At 38.7% G+C, this 27,747-nt stretch overlaps 1 protein-coding gene across 5 annotated transcripts in view; it reads right to left on the bottom strand.

Moving 5' to 3' along the window:
• The window catches only part of FYB1 (FYN binding protein 1), a 70,266-nt gene that overhangs the window by 16,263 nt on the left and 26,256 nt on the right, over positions 1–27,747 (bottom strand). For all 5 annotated transcript variants that reach the window (XM_080574088.1, XM_080574087.1, XM_080574085.1 and 2 more), the window contains exons 2-7: positions 24,594–25,743; positions 5,777–5,957; positions 4,038–4,096; positions 2,851–2,870; positions 2,033–2,079; positions 458–575 (exon numbers count right to left, since the gene is read on the bottom strand). In XM_080574088.1, coding sequence (XP_080430214.1) covers positions 458–575; positions 2,033–2,079; positions 2,851–2,870; positions 4,038–4,096; positions 5,777–5,957; positions 24,594–25,743 — 1,575 coding nt within the window. The remainder of the gene's footprint in view (positions 1–457; positions 576–2,032; positions 2,080–2,850; positions 2,871–4,037; positions 4,097–5,776; positions 5,958–24,593; positions 25,744–27,747) is intronic.

Raw genomic sequence — 27,747 nt, forward strand, 5'->3', positions numbered from 1 at the left:
TGGAAGTCCCCTTGGGCTGGAGACCAGGGCAAGGGCAATGTGTTGCAATTTAATGTTGAAATCTCTTAAGGGCTGGATATGGTTGTATACAATATGAAGTATATTTATCCCAATTCACACTTTTGTAAAGGGTTTTTAATGGAATTTTAGTGAAGGAAATGTGCTTTAAACAGAAAAGTATATATATTTTTTTTTAATAAAAAGAACATGAGAAGGGATTTTTAGCAAAAATTATATAAGCACTGAAAAAATGTCCTTGTTCCTAGTACTGACTTCAGTCTCTGTACTGCCAAACATAAAAGGGTATATTTACATTTACTCATGATTTATCCAGGTGCTTGACCTACCTAGCATGACATATAGTTCTGCAGACAGCTGAAAAGCATATTTTGAACTAAACAATGCTAACTAATACTTCTTACGCATCTTTGCCCAGATTACAAAACAAAAATCTTACTTTGAACTTCTTCCTTATTTCCTGCTCTTTCTTTTCTTTTTCCTTTTGTTCTTTCTTCTCTTGGTCCATTCTTTTCTTTTCTTCCTTGTCCCACTTCTTCTCTTTTTCTCTCGATGGTCTAGAAGAGCATTGCCAAGACTGACTATAGCAGTGAAGCAAATCTCACTAGAGCTTTCTTATCGAAGGTCAATTAAAAACTACATCTGATAGAAAATGGCTTCTCCCAGTGAAACCTAAGATACATGTTTAAACCCAAATGTGGCTGCAACAGACAGAGAAGCAGCCCTTTCTCTTATATTACATACATAATTTAAAGCAGCTGTTTTCAAGTGGACAGTATGCCAGAAAGGGAGACTGGCTCTGCATGTGCATGTCCAAACACATCTGAGCTAATTTTGGTAAGCAAGCTGGCAAACAGGTAGCAATCTCGGTGTTGTGGCACTGTCTGCAGCTGCTAAATACTTACCCAGGCTATCGGTGGTTGATGAAGCCAGACCTGAAGCCTGAGTTACCACTGGACTCCTTTTTTAAAACTAACTGAAAGATTTTCCAGTGGTCTACAGCAAATGGCAATCAGTCTTCTGCACTGCTCCGTAAGTGTGCCCAATACACCAGGGTACATCACCTGTCATGACTTGCATCCTGGATGGTACTGAGATGTGGGCCACGGGAAGTAATTAGGACTATAACTACAGCTTTGTAGGTTGCTGCCAGCATTTTTACTCGAAGAGCTATTCTTTACAGACCCTATGGAACCGATTGAGTGAGGCTCTCTTCTCTTCCTTTTTTGGTATTTTTGCTAAACAGATATGATCAAATTAAAAAAAAAATAAAAATCTATAAATAAAAATACAGTCTGAATGAGGAACACTTATTTTGATTATATAGTTTTAAAATTACCTGTGAATGGGAATTTAACAATAAATTACTGCTTAAAGTCATTCTACTTGCGAAACAAGGTATTCTGGTGCAGGAACTTTAGAGCATTTACTCCAGTTTAGAGGATTTATTTGGATCTTGTCACACAATGAATCCGATAACTTCAGATATTAGTGGGGTGAGAGACTCCATTAAGTGAGGGGCTAAAGGGTAAGAGACAGCAGAACTCTTATTTTGGCTCTGCAGATATGCCAGGGTACGTGAACCATGAGACCTGTACATCTGTTCGCTTAGAGGAGTTCTAGGTACATTTATGTAGAAAGCAAGAAAAGCAACCACAACAAAAGAATCTGTCTGTGATCATAGTATCTAGGGGCTTAACTTACTTTTGCTCCTAGGCTGTAATTCCAAACAATGATTCACACATGTTCCTTAGATCAGAAATCAGACTCTTCTGTTATCTAGATCACAGTAATCACATGATTTTATTACAGGAGTTTTTCCACCCCAGGGCATATCGGATCTAAGTGGGAAATAATCTGTGAACAACCTGATTTTCTCCAGGTGAAATGAATGAACACAATGATGCTTGGCAGGGGCTGCAGTGGAATCACACTTTTGTGCCAGGTGAGGTACTTTTGCTAGCAGTCTTTTGGTAATAAAGGTACAATAGGCTACAGGGTTTAAAATTTCTACCTGATTTCATTTATGTCTTCATACATCTCTCCATCACTTCCTTGGCCCTGTAAGAAAATTTCAGTTTTCAATAGCCTATATACATTTGGAAAGGCATGAAGAAAATGGACTATGTAAACTTCATACAAATTGTATAAAAACATTTACAGCAAGATGTAAATACAAATTCATTTAATCTTCCAAAATAATTACTACATTATTCAAACCCATTAATTCTCTCCTTCCTTGCCTCATCCTTGCTTTTATAATACCACAGTTTTAAAGTCCTGGATTGTTACCGTCACACTAGCACGTTGCTTAATCCAAAGGGGGATGTTTTAATTGCAGTGTTAGTCCTGGAAAGTCTTTATCTGCACTGATGATTGCACTGCCATGATGAAGGCGCCAGGGTTAGCAGTAGTTAAACCGGAATGCTAGGGATCTAAATAGGATTCAGATTAAGGTCTCAGAGACTGTTTTAGTCCTAGTACAGCCAGGTGCTTAAAGACCAACACAAACGTGTGCTTAATTGAAACACGTGGTTTATTACTAGAATAGAACAGGGCCCTTGTTTCTGGAAAATCTCAGTGAAATGAAATGAAATGTCAGAAGAAATAGTTTTGTTTTGTGTTTGAAACCTAGTTTTGGTGCCTAGCCAGCTTTCATAATTAGTTCCAGTTTGCTCAGCTTACCTGGTTTTATTTCTGCCCTTCATAGTAAGTGTTTCTACGGATTATTGTCAACATGTTGGATTCATTCTGCAATTACTTTTCTAATGTATTGAATTGATTTTACTAAATTTGTCAGTTTGTACTGGAAAGGATAAGTTTATCACTTACCACCTCTGTATTTCCAGGACCTATATGACAAAAAAAAAGGAAAAAAAAAAGGGATATTATTTTTTTTTATTTACTGTACAAAACCCGGTTCATTATAATGTTAACTATTTACAAACTGCTAACAACACTATTAGTACTAACTAGAAACACATGTAGGCTCTAGCATTCAATGAGGATATGAAAGTGAAAAATCAGAGCTTTTCCAGGTTGCTTTTACAGTATGCTGTAAACTAGAAATACCTGGTACAAACGCTTCACTTGTTTCCTATAATGTAGCACATTTCACCATGTACTTTTGAAAGGGAAGATTTTGTTTTAATTATTCATCAGGGTCATCGATAAACCTACCTATGCTATTTGTTTACAAAAAATGCCTACTGATACAAGAAAATTATTGTTAAAACAAACAAACAAACAAAAGAAACACAAAACAAATCAGTCTGGATAGACCACAAAGAACTTGCTTGCACCAACTCCACAGTTGAATAAGGTGGCCAAAGGCTTTTCTTTAAGTGAGCCTCTGCCCTGTTCTGCAGAAAAAAACACTCTAAATCTGCTGCTTCCTCTGCCGGTAAATTAGGTAAGCAAAGAGCTCAGGAACAGTTTCAGCTCCACGGCCCACATTGTTGTACAGAGGGATGGTCAGGACGCTAAGCGATGCATACTGTGCCTGGCACAGACCAGTGCCTCCCAAGGAGAGATCAGAAGGCAGACTGAAATTCTTTGTGTCACAATCTGCTCCTCTGGCAGCTCCTGGTACAACATAGCGACTCTCTGCCTCCTATTGAAGGCAGATCACAAAGCCACACTAAAAGCACAATCAGGAAGTTATTATTAGTTTTTTAATCACATATAAAACAGTGCCTGTTTTGCCAGAACACACAACTTCAGCTCCGAAAGAACAGCATTCATTTTGGTTCAGATTCTGAAATCTGGTAATTTATAGTCCCAGTATATTTACAACAACAAAAAGAAAGGGGCAGGGGGTGCAGGAGAAGGGAAGGGAGATATTTAAAGCAGTTCCTGAGAGTCTGTAATATTAATTATAAAGCAATTAGTGTTATGAGACAACCTTCTTAACCCATAAAACTGCAGTACCAGCATAATTAGTTGCACAACTCACTCACGAACACAATATGCTTTTGCTTATCTTATAAATACAACATGCTTACAGCTCTAGAACTTACCCATCTTACTCTGTGAAACAAATTCCACATCATCATAATTTTCTTCGTTGTCTGGACTTCTGCAAGTATGAAAAAAGGGAACATGTGAAACCTCTAGATGGTTTTATGACTGCATTTTCATTTACCATTTTTCCGGTGCTTTTTTTTTTCCCAGTTATTTTATAGAATGGTTGGGTGCTCTGTTGAGCCCTGTGTGCTCCTTAAGTACCCGTGAATGTCTCTTCCTGACTGTGAGTAGGTTTTTCAGGTGGAGACACCTTGATCATGAGTGTAAAGGGAGAAAAGAGCCAAAGGCACTCAGACACGCTGGTGATGAGTGGGGTATGAAATATATAATGGGCAGATGGGCCTACCGACTGGAAAGAGTTGGGTTTTTTAACCATCTTCGCAGGTGCAGGCTCCTTGCACAGTGCACAAGAGGAACATCAGACTTTTGTACAACGCTAAACATAGCGCTAAGATGTGCTCCTTGACTTGTTTGGCTTAAAATCTATACAAGGGGCAACAGAAACAGAGTCACAGAGTTGTAGGGGTTGGAAGAGACCTCAGGAGATCACCAGGTTCAACCCCCCTCCAAAGCAGGTTCCCTAGAGCAGGTTGCCCAGGTAGGCGTCCAGACGGGCCATGAATATCTCCAGAGAAGAAGACTCAACAACCTCTCTGGGCAGCCTGTTCCAGTGCTACATAATGGCAGCATAAGGTTAGGCCGGGTGAAAGGGTTCTGGTGCTGGATTAAAAAACCCGGAGAAGGAAGAAGCTGAAGATACAGCTGGCAGTTTAGGGACCTTTAACTGCGGCCGGCAATTTCCAGGGACCTCTCACTTCCGAAGGCTGTGTAGCGGTTGAAGGAAGTCTCGGGCCACCTACCCTCGCCGGAGGGGTGCTGTGAGGTGGGATGGGGGCACGGACAGGAAGGGGCGAGCATCAGGCCGGGGGCTGCTGCCGGGGAGCCGCGGCCGCTAGAGGGGGCGGCGAGCGCGGCTGGGATGCTCGGGTGTCGCCTGGCGCACGTCGCCTGTCGGGCGGCACCTCGCCCCGGCCCGCCGCGGTATATTCTCCTTGTCCTCCGGTTGCTGGCTGGAGAGAGGCTCGGTATTTATCTTCAGCTTGTTTCCGGCCAGTTTTCACGCTAGACCGAAGCGCTTGCAGCCCTCCGCCGCTGGAGGGTTCCCGATGTGCACGAGGTTTTTCGGAGAAGGGCAGAGAAAAGGAGCCCGGTGTGTGACAGTGGCTTCTAATATTGTCACAGCAGGCCACGCCGCATCCCGTGGTGCGGTTTCGCAACCAGCGCTGAGCTCAGTTCCTCAGGCTTGCAAGGCTGCAAAGCAGGGTATCGGCTGGAAGGCCTGACCCTCCTGACTCCTTCCCCACAAGAAAAATGCAGGGGAAAGGTTCAGCTATTGATACAAACGATTATCTGCAAAAGTAAGAAATCTTTTTATACCTCTTTCGAGTATAAAACCCAGCCAGGTATATGTCTGCTCCATCCCTTACCCCCTCACCAACAGGGCAGAAAAAGTGTTCCTACAGATAAGACTATTTAGTGAAATGACTAAATAATCCAAGCTAATAAAAAACATATCCAAACAGACCAGGGAAAGGGCAGGACAAGCAGAGCAGCACGGAAGCTCAGTGCACCCAGAGATCTGCGAGATGGTCTTCACAGGTTACAGCATGAGCACAGTAACAGGTGGAAAAATGAGAGAAAATGAAAGATCTCATGTTTTATGTTCACTTACGTTGTTTCAGAGCTGGGCTTGATGTTCCTGGGAGGCAGGCTGGGAGCTGCTGGGGCCTGCAGGGATGGGTGAAGGGCTGGTGGAGGAGGTGGCAGCTGCATGGCAGAGTATGGTGGAGGTGCAGGTGGTGAGACTGCTGCTGAGGAGAGCGCTGGCTGTTTAAAACCTTCATTTTTAGGGCCTGAAAAAATAACAAAAACAGGACAGAATAACTAATCAAGCAAATAGCTCAAGATGGAAAGAAAATAAAAACCTCACTGTTTACATGAAGTATTAGGATAAAATATCACTATTGCACACTGTCTAAAGCAAATATATTTTGTGAACCTCTTTCTTAGATATACTTGGTGCCTTCTTGTACCACAGGAGAGAGGATCTGCCTAGAAGAATTTACTGCCTACAGTAGGCCTTGAAAATATCTTTAAAAACACACAAATGAGACTAAAAAAAAAAAAAGAAAAAAGTTCATCCAGTATATAAGTTCTTGTGCTTTCACATTATCATTCAGTTCTACAATTTTCTTGCAGAGATCAGCTGCAAAGTGTCACATGAGCAGTGCAGTCTCACTGGAGTTCTTGCTCAGAGACAAAGTTTAAAGGGAGGGCATGAGAAAGCAAAAGACATTTTGGCATTGATTAAAAGCTGTACAGCTATCTCTACAACTGCAAATAGATTTGTAATGTAAGTTGTAAAAGTCTGGACTTAATATTCTACACTAGCAAGCCCATATTAGAAAAGTGGCAATCTGAGAAGCTACACCCTCAACAAACAGGTGCAGTCTTAGAAACAAGATGATGCAGTGCACCAGAAACACAGCAGCCATAATTACACGAGTAGGCTGGCGTGTGTGTGTACTGCACAGAATTCATGCCCCATGTACAAGCCACAACCAAAACCATGGTAACTATGGCTTTGAAAGTTCACATTCAGAGAAGTTATTCACACACAATCAAATGAAATCACTGCCCGGATGCCATGTTGTCAAGCCTAGAATTGTGTTTCAACTATCGTTAAGCTACCCAAAAGGGATTGTCCCCATCTGTACGGAACAAAGTACAACAAAGTCTAAGGAAGAGGAGAGCAGAAGAAAAAAGCAAATTCACAGTTCAGTTAAACCAATAAGAATCAAAAAGAACCCCACTGTCTTCTGGAGTTTTTTTCAAGTTCACACCTGCGTACTGAAGATCAAAATCTTGTCAAGAAAAAAATCTTCAAAGCATTGGAAAAAAAAGTGTCTCAAACACTGAACTAAAAATATTTAGTAATGCTTACCCAGACTGAAAGTTAGTAAGACTATTAAAAGAGCTTTCTTTAGCTGTTTGCTTGTCTGATTTTCAATGCTACAACTTCTTGCGCAGATTCTCTTTTTATAACTTTTATAAACAGAATCTTTAATTTATCCGTGATGCAAGCAAGTACAAATAATAATAATAATAATAAAATAATAAGAATCCCATTACCTGCCCCTTTCAGGATGATGTTGTTGTTGCTATTTTAACAATATAATGAGACACAATGAGGAGTGTGAAGCCTATTCTGCTAAACAATAAATCACAGGACAAATAAATAGTTTGTGCCCCATTTCTCCACTTCAGATCACTGTTGGAAGCAGAATATAGGAGCAAGAGTTATTCTTACGTCCTTAAATTACTTAGGAGACATGAATGTGGTAACGAAGTTGCTATGCTAGTTTGGTTTTCTTTCTTTTTAGGCACAGAATACCAGAACAAACTGAACTGGTCTTGTACTCTGTCTCCAGTGATGGCAGACATTGCTGCTTGGAGCTGGGATAGCCTGTATGAATAGTACTTCCTGATAACCACCCAGACTCTAGCTACTCTGATTTTAGAAGCCTCCTAATATAAATGTGTTTTTTTTATGTCAAAAATTTTCAAATAATTTCTATTCCATTGATTTTTTCCAGCCTCTCCTTGTCCCCATGTAACTACAATATAGTCAGAATACACTGGCAAAAATCACAGAATCCTTGAACAACCTGGGCAGGGAGGGACCATTAGAGGCCACTTAGCCCAAGTTCATGTTCTAAGCAGGGTCACTAGCTTAAGGATCTCAGGGCCCTGGCCACCTGAGTTTTCTGTTTCCAAGGCTGGAGTTACCATAGCCTTTTTGGGCAACCAGCTCCAGTGTTTGACTACTACCATGGTAGTTCTCCCTACTACAGGAAGGTCCTTGGTCAACATATCACGCTTGCAAGACCTAAGAAAGCAGCTATCTGCTATCCTCCAGTTATTGAAAGCTCTTGACATTTAACTTTATGTGCTTGCTGTGCTTCTTAGGCCAGTATCCAGACAGCATAAAAGAGAACAAGAAAGCAGTCTGAACCCTGTGCATAAATATAAGGAAGATAGATAAATGTAACATGCACTGAGTGGGTCAACCTGGACATGAAGAAACTAAAGAAGGGATCCTTGGGGTACAGAGGAGAAGGGGAATCAATAGCTTAGAAGGTCCTCTTGCATGTCACACAGAAATTAGATGGAAAATACCAAGCCTTGACATTTTTCTGCTTACTAACAAGGAACTCAAAAGTTCATGGATAAACGGGCTTCATGGCTCCTTGGAGTAACTCATCAATATACAGGCCAATGACAGTGATTTTGAAATTAGTTAAGTTCCACCATTACTTAAACAACAAAATACTAAAAGTCCCAATAATGCTGATTACACAGGTGAATCCATTGGTATTTTTAAAGAAATGGTCATAGCCCAGAATCAGTCCATTAATATTTAAGAGATGATGAGATTAAAATATGTGATATCATAAAACTTTAAAGACAAAAGTATAATTTTATTTAAAAAGCTAGCCCCAAAATAATATGAAATAATCCTTTCACTTAGTATTGAGGAGGCTTATAGCAGCAATAATGTGTGCCAACCAGAGAGAACCCAAAGAACAGAGAGAATGGTTAGAGGTACAGAGAACAGTTAGAGGTTCAGAAAACACAAATTCCAGGAGACATTGAAAAAATTGAGGTTGTTTTGTCAAAGATGATAAGACTGAGGGAAATCAAAACAACAATAACAACAAAACCTAAGTCTTGGGCAAAGATGAAAGTTTTTTTTTGTTTTGTTTTGTTTTTCCTCTCCCGATTTCCATGGTGCAGAAGGCAAGAAGAAATGTGCTTAAAGGCCAGCAACTTTAAGGAAGCACTTTCTAATGTTCTTGTTTTGGAAGTGCAAACAGATGAATATCAAACTAAGGACCATTAGCAAAAGCTTTTTTTCCCAAACTATATGACTGTATGAAGACTTCTTAAAGGTAAAACTCCAAAAAATTAGGGTTACAGTCTCAAAATCATTGTGCATTAGATCTTTCTGCCACAACATTTTCCTTACTTAACAGTAAAGATGTTTATCCTCTCCGATGTTTTGATTTTTTTTCCAAGGCATTACACTACCACAGTTTGCAGGTATGGTTTCCGTTTCTTTATTCTACGTGAATTTGCATTTGCATAAAGTCAAACACTGTTTAATTAAGCCAAGATTACAAATGAACATGTCCTCCTTGTATCTGATCTCTGAGGAGTGCATGTTCTTATATAACTCTTCAGAGTCTTTATTCATACAGACTTTATCAGCTATAATCTCTTAATGCTCCAAATTCCCTGATAAAGATGAATAGCACTGACAATCTAAGCATTTATTTGCAGTAGAATTCTTTCAAGCAGATTCAGATTCTAACCAAGGAATGAATGCAGAAATAAAAGGCTTTTATATTTTCATAAAAGCCATGTTAACTGGTGTTAATTGTACTCTCAAATTTTTGTGTTTTAATAGTGAATCCGGTATCAGCTTTTCCATGGATATATTTGTGTTGCCACAATACAGTGTTGCACATGTGCACAAAAATCGCGTGCATGATAGCATGAATGCATTATATCATCATATAGTATTACTTCATTGTGATTAGGTTGTAGGACTAAACCAAAAATTCTGCCCAAGTCCCTGTGCATAATACTTCTCTCATCTGTTGTCTCTTAAAAGCCAAATCCAAACAATAGGAAACAGAGCCAGGAAAGGACAACAGATGTATTTCAGATTAAGTCCTTATTTGTAAGTATAAAGGCTGAACAACCTGTCCCTTTTTATCTATGTACATTGCTAGAATCTAGCAATAACTGAATGATCATCATGATAATGGAAATTTTTTCTGTCCTTTTTTTTTTCTTTTTCTTTTTTTCTTTCTTTTTTTTTTTTTTTTTCTCTAACTATGGAACTGACTCTTGCCTGCCTTTAGAGGTGTAATTACCATCACTTACACTGAGACTGCTGTGGGTGTAAAATGTTTTAATTCTAATATTGAAAATAACGGGGTGAGTTAGATAGGAAGGCAACATTCAGTATGAAAAGGCTGTTACAATCAGGCTCACAGAGACACAGCTATCATGATATTTCAGTAGCGTTTTGTTTCTTGTTTTAATTGAGAATTTCATTTTGATCCCAGTTCCCGCTTCTTGTGTCTTGTAGGCTTGCTACTCTGAGTTCCCGGGAAGGTTCTGTGCTGGTAGTGGAACTGAAGTCAGCTCTGGACACTCAGAATGAGAAAACAAATCGAAACTACATTCTGGCTTTACATGTACACAAAGCACTCTCACCACCAGAAACAGGGTGACAGACCATCACTGCAAGGTAGCTTTCGCCACTACCACTTCAGTTTCCAAATAGCCTCTTCTCTTTTCTTGGGTCTCTCAGTTTTTTTCAAATGCTATTTGGCACTGAAGAAACAGGTGGAGAAACCAAACCTTTTAACAAAGAACTGAAAGAATGGATGAAAAGGAAAGAGTTCCTCAAAATCTGTGCAGCTGTGAAGCAACTAAGAGAAACCTGCCATACAAACTGTCCATAAAAAGTAACAGATATTTCTGCTAATCGTGATACTAACTTTCTTTAATCGTCCTTAGAGCTTTAGCACTCACACCAGGACTGTGCACAAAACATTGTAAGCAGTTCTCCTGTGTGCCTGGGGCGCCTTCACAAACAACTTCTATACATGTAGCAACCCAGAGGTCACCTGCGTTCCTGCAGAGTGTTTGTTCATCAGGAAGTTCAGGACACTGAATTTGTCTTGATGTAAAACTTGTGACTTTGACCTTTCCTATTCCTGGCTTGTGAGAAACACTGATTTATCTTCAGTAGCTAACACAACATCTAGAGAAAGAACCCATCTTCCCTTTGTGCCCAGATATTCTGTGTTCGACAACCGCAGAAAACAAACTGAATTATAGCAGGTCTCAGTAATTTCCACACTTTTCCTGTGTGAACTCAAAGAGAAACTAGCCAAACAAAGAGACAAACAAACAGGCAAACAAACAAACAAATAAACCCAACCATTTGGAACAGATGAACTCTATGTGGACACATACAGGCTTCAAGGTAGGATTAAAAAAAACATATCCACTCTCACCTCGTTCAAAACATTCTGTAACTGTTCTGAAATACTGCCTTACTCAGTCTTGAGGTACCAATACCAGAAATGAGTAGCAGAACCTGGAGGGAAATTCCAGCAGTGCCTGGAGTCCTTACCATGCATGCAACAAGCAGCTCGGAGGTGGGACAGAAATCTGATGGGAATCAGTAATTCAGCAAGGACCAGTTCTCCCCACTCCTTTTCAGATTCATAAGATAAATTGTACTCATGTACAATGATGATATAGGCTCCAGTGCTGACAAAGCTGAACTGATATGTCTTTATTTATTGTCTCCCTAAATACCAGGATGTCACATTTCTTGGATGAGAGATTGGCACACAGATGAAGAACAGTATCTAACTATCAAACTGACCAGAACAGAAGCAGTCAAACAACAACAACAAAACACATGTTTAATCACTCACACCTGCAGTTCAACACCTATTGGTTGAAGGCATAAATTGCTGATAAATTCTGTATTACAATAGTATGTGATTCCTTGGCACTAAGTTATTAATTGGCAACAATGAGAAATAATAGTTCTGATCATCACCCACAGAGTAGGAAGCTATCCCAACCTGGCAGGTGACGACCTGGCTTCAGCTATTCATATTTTTCTTACACTTTGGCTAGACCATAGCAGTAATGTATACCTGTTCCCAAAGTCATTAATGCTTAAGAAATTCCAGTTAGCTGAGAACAGTTGAAGCGTATTTCCTCAGCAATGCAATCTCTTTCAGATGCATTAGCCCAGCCTCCATTTTCTACACAGTCGTCTTCACAGAATCACAGAATGGCTGATGTTGGAAGGGACTCAAGCAGGGACACCTAAGGCAGGTTGCCCAGGATGATGTCCAGGTAGCTTTTGTAATCTTAACTGGAAGGACTTAACTCTGAATTATACTGAAGGTATCAGGATGTAGTATCAAGGCCATCTATTGCCTCAATCCAGACATTTCTAGTTGAAGATTGCATATGAAACAAAACTGAAACTGTACATGTACACCACACTAACTTCCATTTCAAGTTCACTCTCATAGCACCTACTTCACCATAAATATAATAATATATATATTAAAGAAAATACCTTTCCTAGCAAGGCATTTTCTTGTACATACAGGGGAAAAAACTGAGTATTTTTTTTCCACTTCATATCCTAACAAACAGACCATCCTTCTCTTTCTCTAGTCTAGAATATATCCTTTGTTAAGACTTTGTTCCCTTTGACGCCTGATGTGGTGAGCTACTGATGAGGTGTTACCCTCCTCTGGCTTTATTATTGTAAAGAAAACCTGACAATACCAGCTACTGCAAGGGGACTCCATACATTCTGCAAGAAAAATGCCTGGAATTCTACACCACTCAATTTAATGATTATTTTTTTCTTAAATGAAAAAGGACTTCAGGATTTTTCAAGCAGTTATACTGCTGATCAAAAGTTTTGCATTTTGAATGAAACATTTATTTTATAAAACAAAATGCTTTTGATCTGTTTTGCAAGTGCAATATTGTTTTTCAATTTTACTGCAAAACACGTCACCATTTCTACATGCAAGATCTGGGAAGCTTTCTGGGTCTTACAGAGAATTTACTAAGAACCTGCAACATTTGCAGCAGCTGATCACCCACTTCCTACTTTATTCATAATCTGCAGAGAGCTGTTCTTTGCTCTGCTTCCCTAACTTGCATATTCATTTAGATACAAGCCATTATTTCAGGTTTCAAAATTATGTTACTTTGGAGCTGCTCAGAGTAAACAGATACACTTGCAACGTTACTGAAGCTCAGTGTTTTTGATGTGATGTTGTCAGATATGCTCTAACAGTGGAGACACTAAGATTACTGGAGACACTGCTCATGCCCTGAAAACAAAGACCACAGAACAGTTTTGATTATTGCCCTCCCTGAGTCCAGGTCCAACTTAAATGAATGCGTGGGTACAATTTTTTTTTTTCTTTTGCTGTCCTCAGCTCGCCTGAGTTTCTTCCCATCAGATGGTAAGTGTGCTTTTTCAGCTTTATATAATGGAAATCACCTCCACAAAAGGGGAATTCTGGAGGAAGGGAAAAGGGGAAAATGGATACCTAGCACAGATCTCCATCTATTTTAAGATAACTTTGCTGATATTTGCTCATATATCGTGAACAACATGATCAGAACAGATGGAGAATTTGTGCTTTTTTTTCAAGCAGAACATCTCATTGATCTCAATTGGTAAATTGTGTTTCCAGAGCAGATGCACAGACTACTTCAGTATTTTTTTTTTTCAGATAGCACAACACCTATTCTTACATTCTCAGAATGACTAAATCTCAGACCACATACCTGGCAGATGATATATCCCATTCTATGTGAGCACGTAGAGACAAACAGGTGAAATATAAACAACACCAGAAAAATCTACATTTAAAGTTGATATTTGAACAGTTGTTATTAAACATTCATGCTGTCTTACTCCCAAAAGAAAACCTTCAGGCCTCACCTGAAGCACTACGCTATAAGAAAGCTTGGAGGACTGAGCCTTCTGGAGGCTAAATATGAGGTTAGATATTTAGAATGCTTTTTCTGGGCAGAGCTGATTGGCATGAGGAAAGTGATTTCAAACAACCGATGTGTAATCTTATGCAGAAGCATATCCTTATCTAAAGGGGAACCAAAATTGATTCTCCTTTGAACTGTAGGTTAAACTTTTTGTTGCTTGATGAAAAACCTTTCATGGTTACTTTTAAATTCTTCATATTATTTTAATGAGAAATATTTACAAACCCGAGCCAGTTATTTTTATATCATATAGAAGTCATTTCTTACGCAGGAAAAAAAAAAAAAAACAATGAGAAGTATTCAGAGATGAAGGACATAAGATAGCAATAGTATAAAATAAATCTTCAGTAAACCACTCATATTTTAAATACTTGGATGCAAAAGCAAGTAAAAGAAAATGTGCTAGAAAAAATTTACTTAAAATATGACTACTTATTTTCCAAATAAACAACTGATGAAGGGGTTAACAATTTCATCAACCCATTGTTCAATGTGAAAATGCTTACATCATATATAGTATTCAGTTCTATTTAAAAATTAGTCAAAGGAATATAAACACTGATTGTCTATATAATGAATCAATTGCATAAAAAATTCCCATGCTACAAAACCTCACATTCAAAGCCAGGGATTTTTGCACTTTTTCCCTTCAGGATCTGCAAACAAGGAATATCATTGTTTCAAATGCATACATTTCAGGAAGGTTGAGTTTTGGGTGGAAATTAATGACATCAAAAATGTCCTTTAATAAAACGAATCGTTTAGGATACTAATTGTTAGAATATCATTTTTTTTTTTTATCACAAAGCTTCCTAACATCTGTACTATGAAATGCTTCTATTTTTGTTTGTCTTTATCAGTATTGAATTATTACTTTAGAATTCAATAATTATTATCCAAGTATTTGAGAATGACTAGCTGATTCCTACAATTAAATATTTGGATGACTAAATAAACTTTAAATTAATATGATTTTCGGAATCCAGATATAAAGAACTTGAGGAAAATTATCTTTCAAAAATGTAAGATACTGGAGATATCTCAAATTGGAGATGGAAGATTTGAAGCATGAGAAGTAACCATCTTTCAGAATATGATCTATGTAAGTTTATAAGCCTGTATCACTCAAGAAAAGATCTCATGCCAGTTTTAATGAAAGGCCATATATAATTCTGCATTAGATGCAAACAGCCACATTCTTCAACATCTGATTAAATGCTACAGGATCTTTTTCTGAAAATTTGAGAAGAAATAGAAGTTCATGTTGGTTTTTCAAGTCAAAGTAGATTTGCAAAAGTATATCATAAAAATGTAAAATCTGAGTCTTCAGTTTAGTTTTGACTTGTTTTTAATAAAAAAAAATAAATTTCTTTTCTTTTTCCTTTCTTTTCTCTTTTCTTTTCTCTGTGATCTTGACAGAATATTTAATAAAAAGAAAATGCTTGGCAGTAAAAATCAATATTCTTAGTAAAAAGTTTTCTGTGTGCCTTTAGAAGGACAAATATGAAACAATACAAAGAAAGCTTTGTATTTTGTTTACATAACAAGGTTTTGGTGGCAGTGGGTGGGGGCTACAGGTGTGGCCTCTCTGAGAAGAGTCTAGGAGCTACCCCGTGTCAAAGACAACCTGTTCCAGCCAACTCAAAAAGGAACCCACCACTGGCCAAAGCTGAGCCCATCAGAAATACTTGCGTAACCTCTGTGATAACATATTTAAGAAAGGGTAAAAAATTCTGTGCAGCAGCAGTGAGAGAGAGGACGGAGAAAAATGCAAGAGAAATAACTCATCTGACACCAAGGTCTGTGAAAAAGGAGGGGAGAAGGTCCTCTTGCAGCCCATATGGAGAAGACCATGGTGGAGCAGGCTGTTCCCCTACAGCCCATGGAACACTACGTTGGAGCAAATATCTACGCTGCGGCCCATGGAGAGCCCCCGCAGGAGCAGGCCCCGGGCCGGAGCTGCAGCCCGTGGAGAGGAGCCCACGCAGGAGCAGGGGGTCTGGGGGGAGCTGCCGCCCGTGGGGGACCCGTGCTGGAGCAGTTTGCTCCTGGGGGATGGACCCCGTGGTACGGAGCCGTGTGGGAGCAGGTCTTGAAGAGCCGCTGCCTGTGGGCAGCCCCCGCAGGCTCAGTTCGGGAAGGACGGCATCCCGTGGGAGGGACCCCGCGTGGAGCAGGGGCAGGGAGTGAGCGTGAAGGAGCGGCGGAGACGAAGCGTCAGGGACTGACCACAGCTCTGATTCCCCATTTCCCATTCCCAAACCCCCTGCACTGCTCGGGGTGGGGAGGAGGTAGGAGAGTCAGGAATGAAGTTGAGCCTGGGAAGAAAGGTGGTCGGGAAAGGTTTTTAGCTTTTTTTTTTTTCTTTTTTTCTTTTTTTCTTAGTATCCTACACTATTTTTAATTGGCAGTGAATTCAATTAATCTTCCTCATGCTGAGTCTGTTTTGCTTGCGACAGTAACTGGTGAGCAATCTCACTGTTATTATCTTAGTCTATAAACTCTTTCATCTCATTTTCTCCTCTTGTTCTGCTGAGGTTGAGAGAGCATCTGTGTGGGCACCTGGCAGCTAGCCGAAGTTAATCCATTGCTGGATTAAATATATAATGATGGACATTTTCAAAGAAGCAATAGAATCAATGTTAATCAGATACTGTCCCCTATCTCAGACATCAGTTTTTGAAACCTCCAACCTGGCAATATCTAAGAGAAAGTAGATCTGTGTGCCTTTCTTTGACACTGATATCCTGGAACATACCATTTGGCAGAACCGGACTGCAGAATCTATCACTCACCTTAAACATAAACAGCTGCTTTCAGCTTAAGCAGCTGCTTTCACCTCAAACTGGCTGCAGCTGCTTGAAATAACAGGTGCTTCTTGTCTGCATGGCCTTACATTGGTCTTGGACTAAGACTCAGATCTTCACATTATTCTATTAGTGACTTCACCATCGGGGGAATTTAGGAGTGTGGTAGACAGGTAAGATAGAACAAATTATTGCTCAGAAGAATAACTGTAGACATTACCAAAAAGTTTTTCACATGTACACAAAAAAAACTACTCAATTCCTGTTCCTTACAGAGACCAAGTCAGCTAAAGTTAAACACCATTTCCTAATTAAGCTATTTCTCATGCAAGGGGAAAAAAAAAAAAAAAAAAAAGAAAACACACTACACTTTTTTTTCATACTTAGAAGGATACTTAGATAAACCAAAACACTTTTAAAACTGGGTATTTAATAAAATAAATATCAACTGCTGTTAAGTACTCTCACAGCAGCACATAACTGCTTTATGTCTGATTTTTTTTTTTTTTCAAGGAAGGATTGTAGAAAAGCATATTTGACCCCAATTCTCACTCTGAGTGCTACAACCAATGTTCCAAAAAAAGAGAAATAATACTAATTAGCCCTCTGCCACATACAGGAAAACAAATATTTCTCTACGATGGAACTAGGAAACGTATTCTGTGCTTTTGAGAAAGTTGTTTTGAAAAACTTAATTCAAAGCTCAGAAGTGGTCAGCAGTGCAGAAAATCAAACTTTTATGATAAAGTTATTAAGTTGTGCACTGTGACTTACATAATATGATCAAATGATGAAGGTTCATAGAAGACATTTCTTCATGTCAACCAAAACAGGTCTAGAAAATAACAGGATAGAATGGAACATATTACTTTTGCTTTACATCTGCAAACCTCCAGGGAAATATTATTAAAACAATACAAAGAAATTAAGACTTTCCAGCCCAAAGACAAACTTCAGAACATGTCAGAGTTCAAAGATATGAGAAGTATATGCCAAATGTTCATGTAAATGGAATACAAAGCAGTTGTTTGGGTCTAGCTAAACGTGAGAACTTTACACTTCAGAACACATTTTCCAATAATTGTATCAGCGACGTGTTCAAAGCTTCATGACCACATGCATATTTTTGTATATCTGGGGAAAAAAAAAAAAAGTCTCTATTTCCAGCTTTATCATAAAGCTGCCTATGAATTAATGTGATATTTTTGATATACTTAATTGCTACAAATAGTTATAAAGCAGATTTTGAGCAAAATACATACCAACATAATAAGTGGGGGAACTTCCAGCCAGTTCATATCATTCTTCTCTCACTTAAAATTGTTAACATAATTTATATTCTCATACTTTTCTGGGATACAGACATGTTTCAGAATACTCATGGCTTTGTTACAGCATAATAACTTGTCTACCATTACCTACGTAATGCAACCAAATGATGAAGGTTCATCAAAAGTGTTTCCTCATGTGAACCAAATAGGTCTAGGAAATAAAAAGATTTCAAAAACTGAAAAAAAGAAAACATAACTTAAAGAGAATTATTTGGTTCCGTTGGTTTTACTGTTTTTCTGTCTAGCAGTTTCCATTTTCTTTGACACTTTCTATGATAAAAGACGTTCTAGCTGTCTTTTTCTTGTTTCCTTAGCAACTGTCCTTTATAAGTTGTATTCTGAATACTCTTCCATAAAGACTCTTTTTTTTTGTATGTGGTATAATCCTAAAGGCATTGTGTTGAGCTCACCCAGCACTGACCCTGCTTGAGGGTGGACACTGGATTCATCACAACACATCATTTAGTTTCATTCAGTCCTTAGCAATTTCCACACCAATTCAGAGTATATATTAAGTATATACTTTGATTCAAAACAGAAATGACCTCAAAACAATTTGAATCACACTGTTAATGTGTATTTGGAATTGTTATTAAGTGATGATTACGTTTCCTCAATAGAATCAATAGCTGCATTGGTTTATCCTCAGAATCTTAAATTATGCATCTTAGATACTGAAGTCTCAGGTCAGGAATAATTATAGCTGACTCTATAAGATTTAGCACAGTCAACTGCAGAAATGACTCTACAATGCATACATAAACTGTAAGTGCATACATGAGAAAAATACAATTATGTGCTTGCCATTCATACTATGATATATACTGTCTATATCTTACTGTTAATTTTACCACAGTCTAATCGTATGAAAGGTAATGAGTATACCACATAAAGTGTCACAAACAAAAATGGAGACATTTAGGTGAAGATCCATGATCTACGAACTTCAAAAATTGATTCTTCTGTTTCTTAGCCATTTAATATATTTCAGTTAAATGTTGCTGAAAGAATCCTTTGCATTCTCCCATTTACAGAGACAGCAAGAGAAAAATGTCCTTAGAGGAAAGCTGGAGAGTTTTTAACTTAGTTTCCACAATAAACTACATGCAAATACTAGTCCAATTTTTTTTTTTTCTTATTCCAAGCAGATCTAGCAAAGTTACATTCATGGCAGACCTGCATGATCATAATTTCAAGTTCACTTCCATAGTTTTCAGGCAAATCTGTGATGGATCAATAACAGTAGACATTAACATTATGAAATCTAAGAAAAGACTAGGGAAAAGATCTTGAAGGTCTTAACATCGCCAAGAATATTCTTACTTTAGTAAATATTTTTGGTATAGTTCAGAATTCAACATTTCAACTATGTATATCAAAATCCAGACATTAATTTACACATAATTATCATGCTATTCTGATCTTTTGACACTTCTCTGAGTTGTACAAGGTTTTATGGCATGCTATAGTTCCCATGTGCAGAGGCATCACATCATTACACATCACTACCACCACTCCACCCTAAGCTGCATTGTTTGATATCACCTAGTTTTAGTTCCATCTGAACAGATTATGTATCTCAAATTACAATTTGTATTATTCCCTTACATCTTATAACTGAGCTGTTGTGTAACTTTATCCAACCTGACACTGAAGTAAAGAAAGAAAACCTCCAGTGACCTTTTAAGTACTGATTCTACCGTAAATAGCAGTGACATCCTGTGATAAAAAAAAATCCCCTATTCTTTATAACATTGGAAGTTTTTGTTTCATCTTGCCATCAAATAAGGGCAACAATTGGTTGGTTATAAGGGGCTTTGCAAAAACAGTTAAACGCTTACTTTCCACAGGAGCAGTGCTTGTTTGTTAATTACTTTGCCAACAGTGCTGTTCTATTTTTGTTGTACTTCACACTTCAAATTTTAATTCCTCTGTTCTCTCTTTATGTCTTATCTAACTCAAAAAAGTCATGTCACTGTCAGGGTACACAATACATCTTGGGATAGACCCTCAAGAGGGGCTGCAGGCACTACTGCAACCCATACCATAAACTGTGAGAATTGTTTTGCATGTATTCTTTCCTCCTTGATTCAGTACAGTTTCCTTTCCTTTCTCCCACCACGGCTTGAAATCTTCCTAGAAGAATTCAGAGCACTGGGTACTCTGAGCCTTCAACGGACTTTGTGTGGCTGGCCATCTGTACCCACACAAGCACACTGAAGTCAGCCCAGGTGCAGTTCTCTGAAAGCAATAGTGTGGTTGTGGCCTCACATGGAAAGGTGTCAGCTAAATGACTTTGTTTCTCTTCTTTTATTTATTTATTTTTTTTTCCCCTAACAAAGGCCTGTTTGAACTTTGGGTGTATGTTATTAATGTCATCATTAGTATTATCTTCTGAATCTAGAAAGCACATGCAGCCCATTGATTTCAAGTTGATGTAAGCTTGATCTACTCTCAGGAGAATAGCTTTAGAGGAACGTAACACAAGAATTCAGAATCAAAGAATCACAGAATATCCCAAGTTGGAAGGGACCTGCAGGATCATTGAGTCCAACTCCTGGTTCCGTACAGGAGCACCCAAAAACCAAACCCTGTGTCTGAGAGCATTGTCCAAACACTTGAACTCTGGCAGCTCAGTGCCATGACCACAGCCCTGGGGAGCCTGTCCCAGTGCCCGAGCACTGTCTCTGTGCAGAACCTTTCCCTAACCCCCAGCCTGACCCTCCCCTCTCCCAGCTCCATGCCGTTCCCTCGGGTCCTGTCGCTGTTCCCAGAGGAAACGTAACATTTTCCAGGGTGCCATGTATTCACAGGCCGAGACAGGAATTCATTAAAACCTGTCTTCACTGGAATGTAGCAACAAACTGACAGTCAGGATTTCCTCAGCAGCACACTTGTATCTGCAGGGGTGTTATCAGGAAAAGTTTTTCAGGATGAGATTAACATTTCAAATCAAAAACAAAGCAAACCTTAGTATTTACACAGGACAATTTAAATCTTCCCTCACAAAAGAATAAGGCTGCTGCATTTGAGGTGAGCGCTTCAGCCTCCAGCATGTAAGGTTTTTCCAGCATCAAACTCTGGGTTCCAATCAGGCAATGCAAGGTTTCCTGAACCCCAGGCACATGTCCCTAACACAATTATATCAACTGCCATGTGTGAAGCTCTTCTCTTCACAAAGGACACCACAAAACTTTGACCCTAGTACAGATCAAAAAAACAAACCAAAACAAAACCACCACCACAACAACCAAAAGACCCATTATCCCAGATGGTTAGATCTCAGAATCCCATGTTGCTGGATGGGAAAGCCTTCTCCATTTGCTTGTTCTTTTTACTCAGGCCCTGAATCACAGCAGAAAATAAAGCAACTATGGCAAACTTCTGTTTATCAGGACAAAGTAATGAGCAGAAAGAATTTGTGCTGCGGGGGTGTCATCTCCCTGGCATGACTTTCACTCTTGAAATGACAGCTAAAGAAAAAAAAAAAAAGAAAAGAAAAGAAAGATAGAAAGCCATTCAGTTTAACTGCCTTTCCAAAGCAGGTATGTGTTGTCATTCGAGTTTAATGTTCCAAGAAACCCAGCAGTGATGAAAAACGTTGTCGAGTTGAAAACAAGGTTGTTCAGATTTAGGCTAGAACATAAGGTCTCGCCACCAAAACTGTTCTACATAAAGTTCTGGCCACAAAGAAATAAGCTTCATTAACTAAAGCCAAGCATAACATCAAGGTCTACATACCAACTCTTCAGGGGAAGGCTAAAGCTCAAGGCCAGTATGAACAGCTTCATATTGATGTGGTTTCAAAATCTTTCATTCTTGCCCTGACTCAGAGTGTGAAGTAGAGAAGACCATCGCTGACCACTCAGTTCTGTTTAGTTGTGTGTGTATTAAGTTGAGTATGTATCTTCTAACATATTTGGAGAACAACCTGTGCCACCACGTTGGGTAGCTCCATCTTTTGTCCCTCTCCCCATTGCAACTCACCCAGACTGGTGGCTGTCCTAGTACTGGTTAGTGACAACTGGAGATTCTCCTTTCAACAAAAATTCTGGTGTTATCCTTATAGCCCCTTTCGCACAACCAGTTCATTTGAAATGTGTGGAATAAATATTTCTAACCTTCAATTTTAAAAAGAGAGTGAAAAATGTATTGTGACTATACCTGCATGGGCAGCAGAAAATAATAATAATAAAATTAAAAAAAAAGTTGAATAATAAGATAACAAGATATTTTCTCCATTAATTACTTAAAATAAAATTAACAAATATGTTTTTAAAATAATTGCACTTCTGAGTGATTCAGCCTTGGTCAGGATTTCTCAGTGTTCTAACTAGCAAAGCTCATATTGCTTTAGTTTAATCAAAACATTTGCTGTTGTCCTTTGCTGAAAATGCTATCATTCCATTTTGAACCTTTTCTGGGCACTAGAGTAAGGACAGTCATGATGAACAGTGCTTTGTGAAGAAGGGATGACTGCTCAAATTGTTATAAATTGACATACCTCGTTTAAAAGAGAGAAACAAATTTATACCATTCGAGGACCTGGCCCTGTTCACGCATTTGTGAGAACAATTCCTCATACAGAGAAAGAGGGGAAAAACGGAATATAAACTTGACAAGACAGCACATTTTATGTTATTGATATGCTCCTCATTTTTGAGTAGGAGAAAATAATAATAGAATATATAGTTTCACGCACACTCTGCTTTTGGTGTGACTTTTTGTGTTCACAGAAACACAGCTCTGAGCCTTTTCATCTGGTCATAACACCTTGTAACGTCTTTTGTCTCAGGAAGCTTACTCTTATGTGTATTGCAAAACTGCTGAAACACAAGCAGTGTTGCATTCTAAGTACAGAAGACAACAAGGACAAATTCTGTATCAAGTAAATTACATAACTGTACCTGATGCATTGCACATGCACAGGGTGGAGTATTTTAGAGCATCTATTCTCAGCTCTATCAGGCATCTAACCTAAATGCCCTGAAATACATCATTGGGCTCCTCCCTTTCTCACTCACTATATTGGAAATTTGAGTTTAAGTTTGATCTGTTTAATTAATCTAAGAGAGATGCTTAAGGCAGACTAATGTAGGTACTGTGAAATGCCCCTCACTATCAGAAACTACTTAGCTGTGTGTTTCACCTGACACAAATTGTTGCAGGACCCAACTAGTTAAAATGACTTGAGCTAAAAAAATATATGTGAGGACTGGATATACACTTTGCGTCATAATCTCTGTGCAGGTAACAGTGTACTAAGAAAAACCCAGAAATAAAATAATAATAATAAAATGTAACAGAAAAATACGTTTTTTGTTTCTGTCATTGCTTCTCTCAGATGCACTGCATTCACCTGTACCCGTACACCTTAAAACTTTGATTGTAAAATATGATCAGTTTCATATGCAATCACAGTTCCCAGTGCCTGGCATTATAAGAAAAAACAGAAAGCTTCCTTCATGTACCCTGAAAATTGTAATAGAAACATGACAAATGGCATCACCGACTCCAGCTGGAGGTAAGAGTAGCTGATTTTAGCTTTTTAAAATTATCAAACAATGCCTAAAATGCACTGGCGGAAAATCTTGACCCAAATGTTTTAACAGGTGATATAAGGGAAAATTAAGGACACACAGAACATCTGAAAAACTCATCTCTTCTTCAAGGAGGAGATAGTGGATTTCTGCGTCTAACTTTAGGAAACTATATTTTTATCTAATAACCTCAGATTTTCAAGGACGTATTTTGAATACCTCAGAAACAGCTTATATTTGTGGCAACTTGTCCTATGGGATGAAAGGAACCTGCTGAACCATACTTTTTGTGTGAGTAGAGTCACAGAAATTCCATTTTTTTTTCACACAAATGTGTATACTCCCAGATATTTCAAATATATTCACAGATGTTCTCATCACACACAAAACCACCTCAAGTTTTACAGAAAGCCTGTAATAAACCTTAATATTCATGCCTGGACTACAACCAGCAGAAAGTTGAGTGGCTTATTTCTTCATAAGAACAGTGAGGCAGAGCCTCAGGTGCTACAAACTTCCATGCAACTGAAATCACATAAATCTAACAGAAAACACTAAGTGCAGAAGATGCTTATAGAGTCTGGATTCAGATCCGAGTATGAAATCCATGCAGCTGTACCTGGGAACCCTTCATTCTGTTACAGCATAGTGTTCTAACTTTCTGAACATACTATAAAATAGAGCAGATTATAAGGATGTGTGGTTAGTCATTGTGAAAGGCAAAACAAAAAAAAGAAAAAAAAAAGGTGTGGTTACTACAGGTTTACTATCATTTTGATAGCCATCAGACTGTGCCCAGGAAATTCATAAGAGAACAAGACACTAACATCAACACCTCGTTTATAGGAAGTCAGGACTTAAGTGTCTGTTGAGAAAAATACTTAAACTCTGCTACAAGTAATAGCTACTTTTAAAGGTTTTGAAAAACAAATGAACTAAACACAGAAAACATTCCTCCTACACTCTGTGTTGCTGAGGGAGAGAGAATATAATTTTAATTTCTGCCCTGTACAGAAGAGATATAAGCATAGATTAAGGCTTTAGGGGGATGTCAGATGCAGAGGTCTTGTGTTATTTCTGAACAGAAGGGAGGATTCCACCTGAAATAAATTGAGTGCTAAATGGGTTAAAAAGAAATACTCATGAAAGAAAGAACAGAGAGGACTCACTGTCTTTTGGGATGCTCTTCTGGAACTTTTCCAGGTCCACGCTGGGTGGTCGGCAGGGTTTTTGCGGGGGCTGGCCCAACTTGAACAGTGGGGGCAAGGCTTTCCTTTTCGGGACTCCTGAGCTCTTGTCCCCATCCTCCTTTTCTTCTGACCCACCCAGTGACTTTCCTGCAGCAAACACTGTGCTCATCTTACGGAACTTGGGAGGAGATGAACCAGATTCTTCCTGGCTGATTTTGTTGAGAAAGATATTCCTGGCAGCACTCACTCCTTTTTCTTCAGTCTTTTCATCCACATTTTTGGGGGTGCCTTGAGATGAGCTGGACCAGTGGCCAGTAGGTTTCAGAGCCATGTTAGCAAAATGACTGCTTGCAGTTTCTGCAGCACAGTTACTATTTTCATCTGTTTCCTTTGCAGCTTTAAAAGAATGTATTTTTGGTCTAGGACCTCCTAGTCCTTTATGCAGAAGCGCATTTTTACTTGAAGTGTCTTCACTGTGGGAGACCTCATGGTTTAGAGAAGGTTTCTGTGCAAGAGCTGGTTTAGAGGAAGGAGGCTTGGGCTCATTTTCTTGTGATGCAGACATGAACTTTTCCTTAACTCCAGCTACTTTTGAGAATACTGGTTTTGCCTCACTCTCCTGTGGTTCAAAATTTGAATTTGGTTTTGTTCCCAGAGGTCTTTTTTCTTTCTCATGAGGAGCAGTGCTAAGAGGCTTGTTCCCTGCAGGTTTTGGATACAGAGGCTTTGGCTCTTCTTTTGCCAAGTCACTGATTTTGGTAGGGGGTTTAGTGCATCCAGTTTTTCCATCATTTTCCCTGTTAGTTGTCTGAAGCTGAACCCCAAACCTTTGTGCCACTGGTTTCAAATATGGGGGCTTTGGATCCTTTTCTGTCTTATCATCAGCTGAAGGCTTGACCCCCAGAGGAGTCTTAGGATGAACAGGTTTGTGAAAGGTACTGGGTCCTGAAGGAGAAGTCGCATTTCCTTGACTTGCAAATTTCTCAAGTGCTGCTTTCCTTGTCTGTAATCCTGAATGGAGAGGTTGTCCTGCAATTTTGAAGGGTCGACTGTTACCAGAAACATCCTCTGAGGGGTTGTTACCCGCGTTAAATTTCGCCATGAGTGACTTCACATCTGCTTTGCTGTCCTATCAGCATAGAAAAATAAAAAAGAAACAGCAGCAATGAGAAAGTCTCAGTTGCAATGTTCACACATACTGTACTTTAAAGAGTTTCCTGGTCTGAGGCTTGTAGTACTGCTGATTGGCTGTGCAGATATTGTAGCACATCTTCCTGTAGTGTTAGAGAAGCTGAATATTTTGTTAGATCATTGCTATGGTTATGTAATCTAAAATTTTCACTCTAGGTAAATTTTCACTCTAAAATGCCTTTAGAGAGTGGTCATTCAGCTCCTTCCTACTATATAGTAGTATGGTTCATACTATGGTAGTTCATACTATAATTTTTTTTATTTCTGGAATAGGGAAGTGAACACCTGAAAAATATGCGAAAATATCTACTACTTCAAAATTAAAACATCCCTAAAAAATTGTGAGTCTCCTACAGTGAGAGGTGTAGACTGTGCTGGAACCTAGGCTATATACCAGACTAGTGTTTATCCCATCAGATCTTTGAAGAACTGAAAGCTCCCTTGTGAAAACAGAAAGTCTTCTGGTTTGGGGGGATTGGGTGTCAGTTTTTCTTTCCCTTCTCAGCAATTATATTTCCTTCTGCTCTCTACACACTCCCACCCCACCCCCCTCCGCAATCTCCCTACCCCTTTTGACAAGCTTTGTCCTTGTTTCTGTTCTACATTCTGTATCTGACAAAAACTGTGTATGGTCAGGTGGAAAGTGAAAATGCATGGAGAAGAATAGGAAGAAATGACAATCAGTAAGCATAAATACTGTCAAAGATATTTAATCTCTTGGAAAAAAAAAAAAAGAAAAAAAAAGAAAAAAAAAAGTGAACTTTTACCCAATTGTTTACCAGGTGACTAAAACACAGTTTCGCTTGAAAATATCTTAATTGGTCAGATCTATTCATTACTGTTCAAGGTCAGCCTTAAATATGAACTGAGAAAAAAAGCTCAACACAGTTTGATTCAGTGAAATTATAACACAGTGCAATGAAGGACCTGGGCAAAGTATAGTGAGCTGGTCCAACCACACTCGGCTGGGGCCACTCTTGGCCTCCGAGTGTCCTCAGCAGCAGGGGGGTCCTTTGCCAGCAGACATTGTTGGCAGAGTTGCAGGTACTGTGGATACAGAGACATAACTGATTCACAGCTTGTACTCAGTGGGATCTGTTTTGTGTGGGGAAGTCAAAATGTAAGACAATATGAAGCAGGGATGCTATAACTAGGAGGGGCTCTGAATCATTTGTTTGGAAACACAGAGTATCACTACCAAGTATAATACAGAAGGTTCTGAAAAAAAATTTTAGAAGGAGGTAGAAAAATGTACTATGTCTTCACTCAGTACAGTTTCATTGAATGTTCAGTAACTTTTTTTTTTTTTTTTAAAAAAACACACTTCATTAATAAGAGCTTATGAATTGTGGTCGTCTGCTCCTTTTGCCTCCTGTTTGATTGTATCATGTTATGAATTGTCCAGTACATTGTAGTAGTTTTACCCATGACTTCTGCAATATAAAGTTAAATTTCCTAGTCTTTCAATATCACCAAAAAAATTCAGTCTTTCCAAACTGTATTGCATGGCAAAGTTACTTACAAGACAAGAAGCCAAAACAAGATGAAACCTATCCCCAGAGCACCTTTTTTATCTCTTTTGCTCATGTAGGGAAGGGAGGAAGTACACGTTTACTATGGAGATTATCAGGTTTAAGCTATCTACTGCTGGTTACCACAAGTACACTCAGACACACACACAAAATCACAATGCAGAGATACATATATCAGAATCATTCAAGATTCCTCCTGTACTACCCCACAAAGCACTGATTTTACACACTTAAAGTTAAGCTAATTGCATTGCCAGAAATAGTAACAATGACTTCTGTCTCTGATCTATTTGAATTAGTACTAATGCATGTTTCATTGTTGTTGTTTTTTTTTGTAAAGAAATCTAAACCATCAGAGTTACTGTAATGTTCCCTCGGTACTTTAAGTCTTCAGAACTTGTAAATGACAA

Source organism: Anser brachyrhynchus, assembly GCF_964034855.1.
Source record: "Anser brachyrhynchus genome assembly, chromosome: Z".
NCBI classification, from domain to species: Eukaryota; Metazoa; Chordata; class Aves; order Anseriformes; family Anatidae; genus Anser; species Anser brachyrhynchus.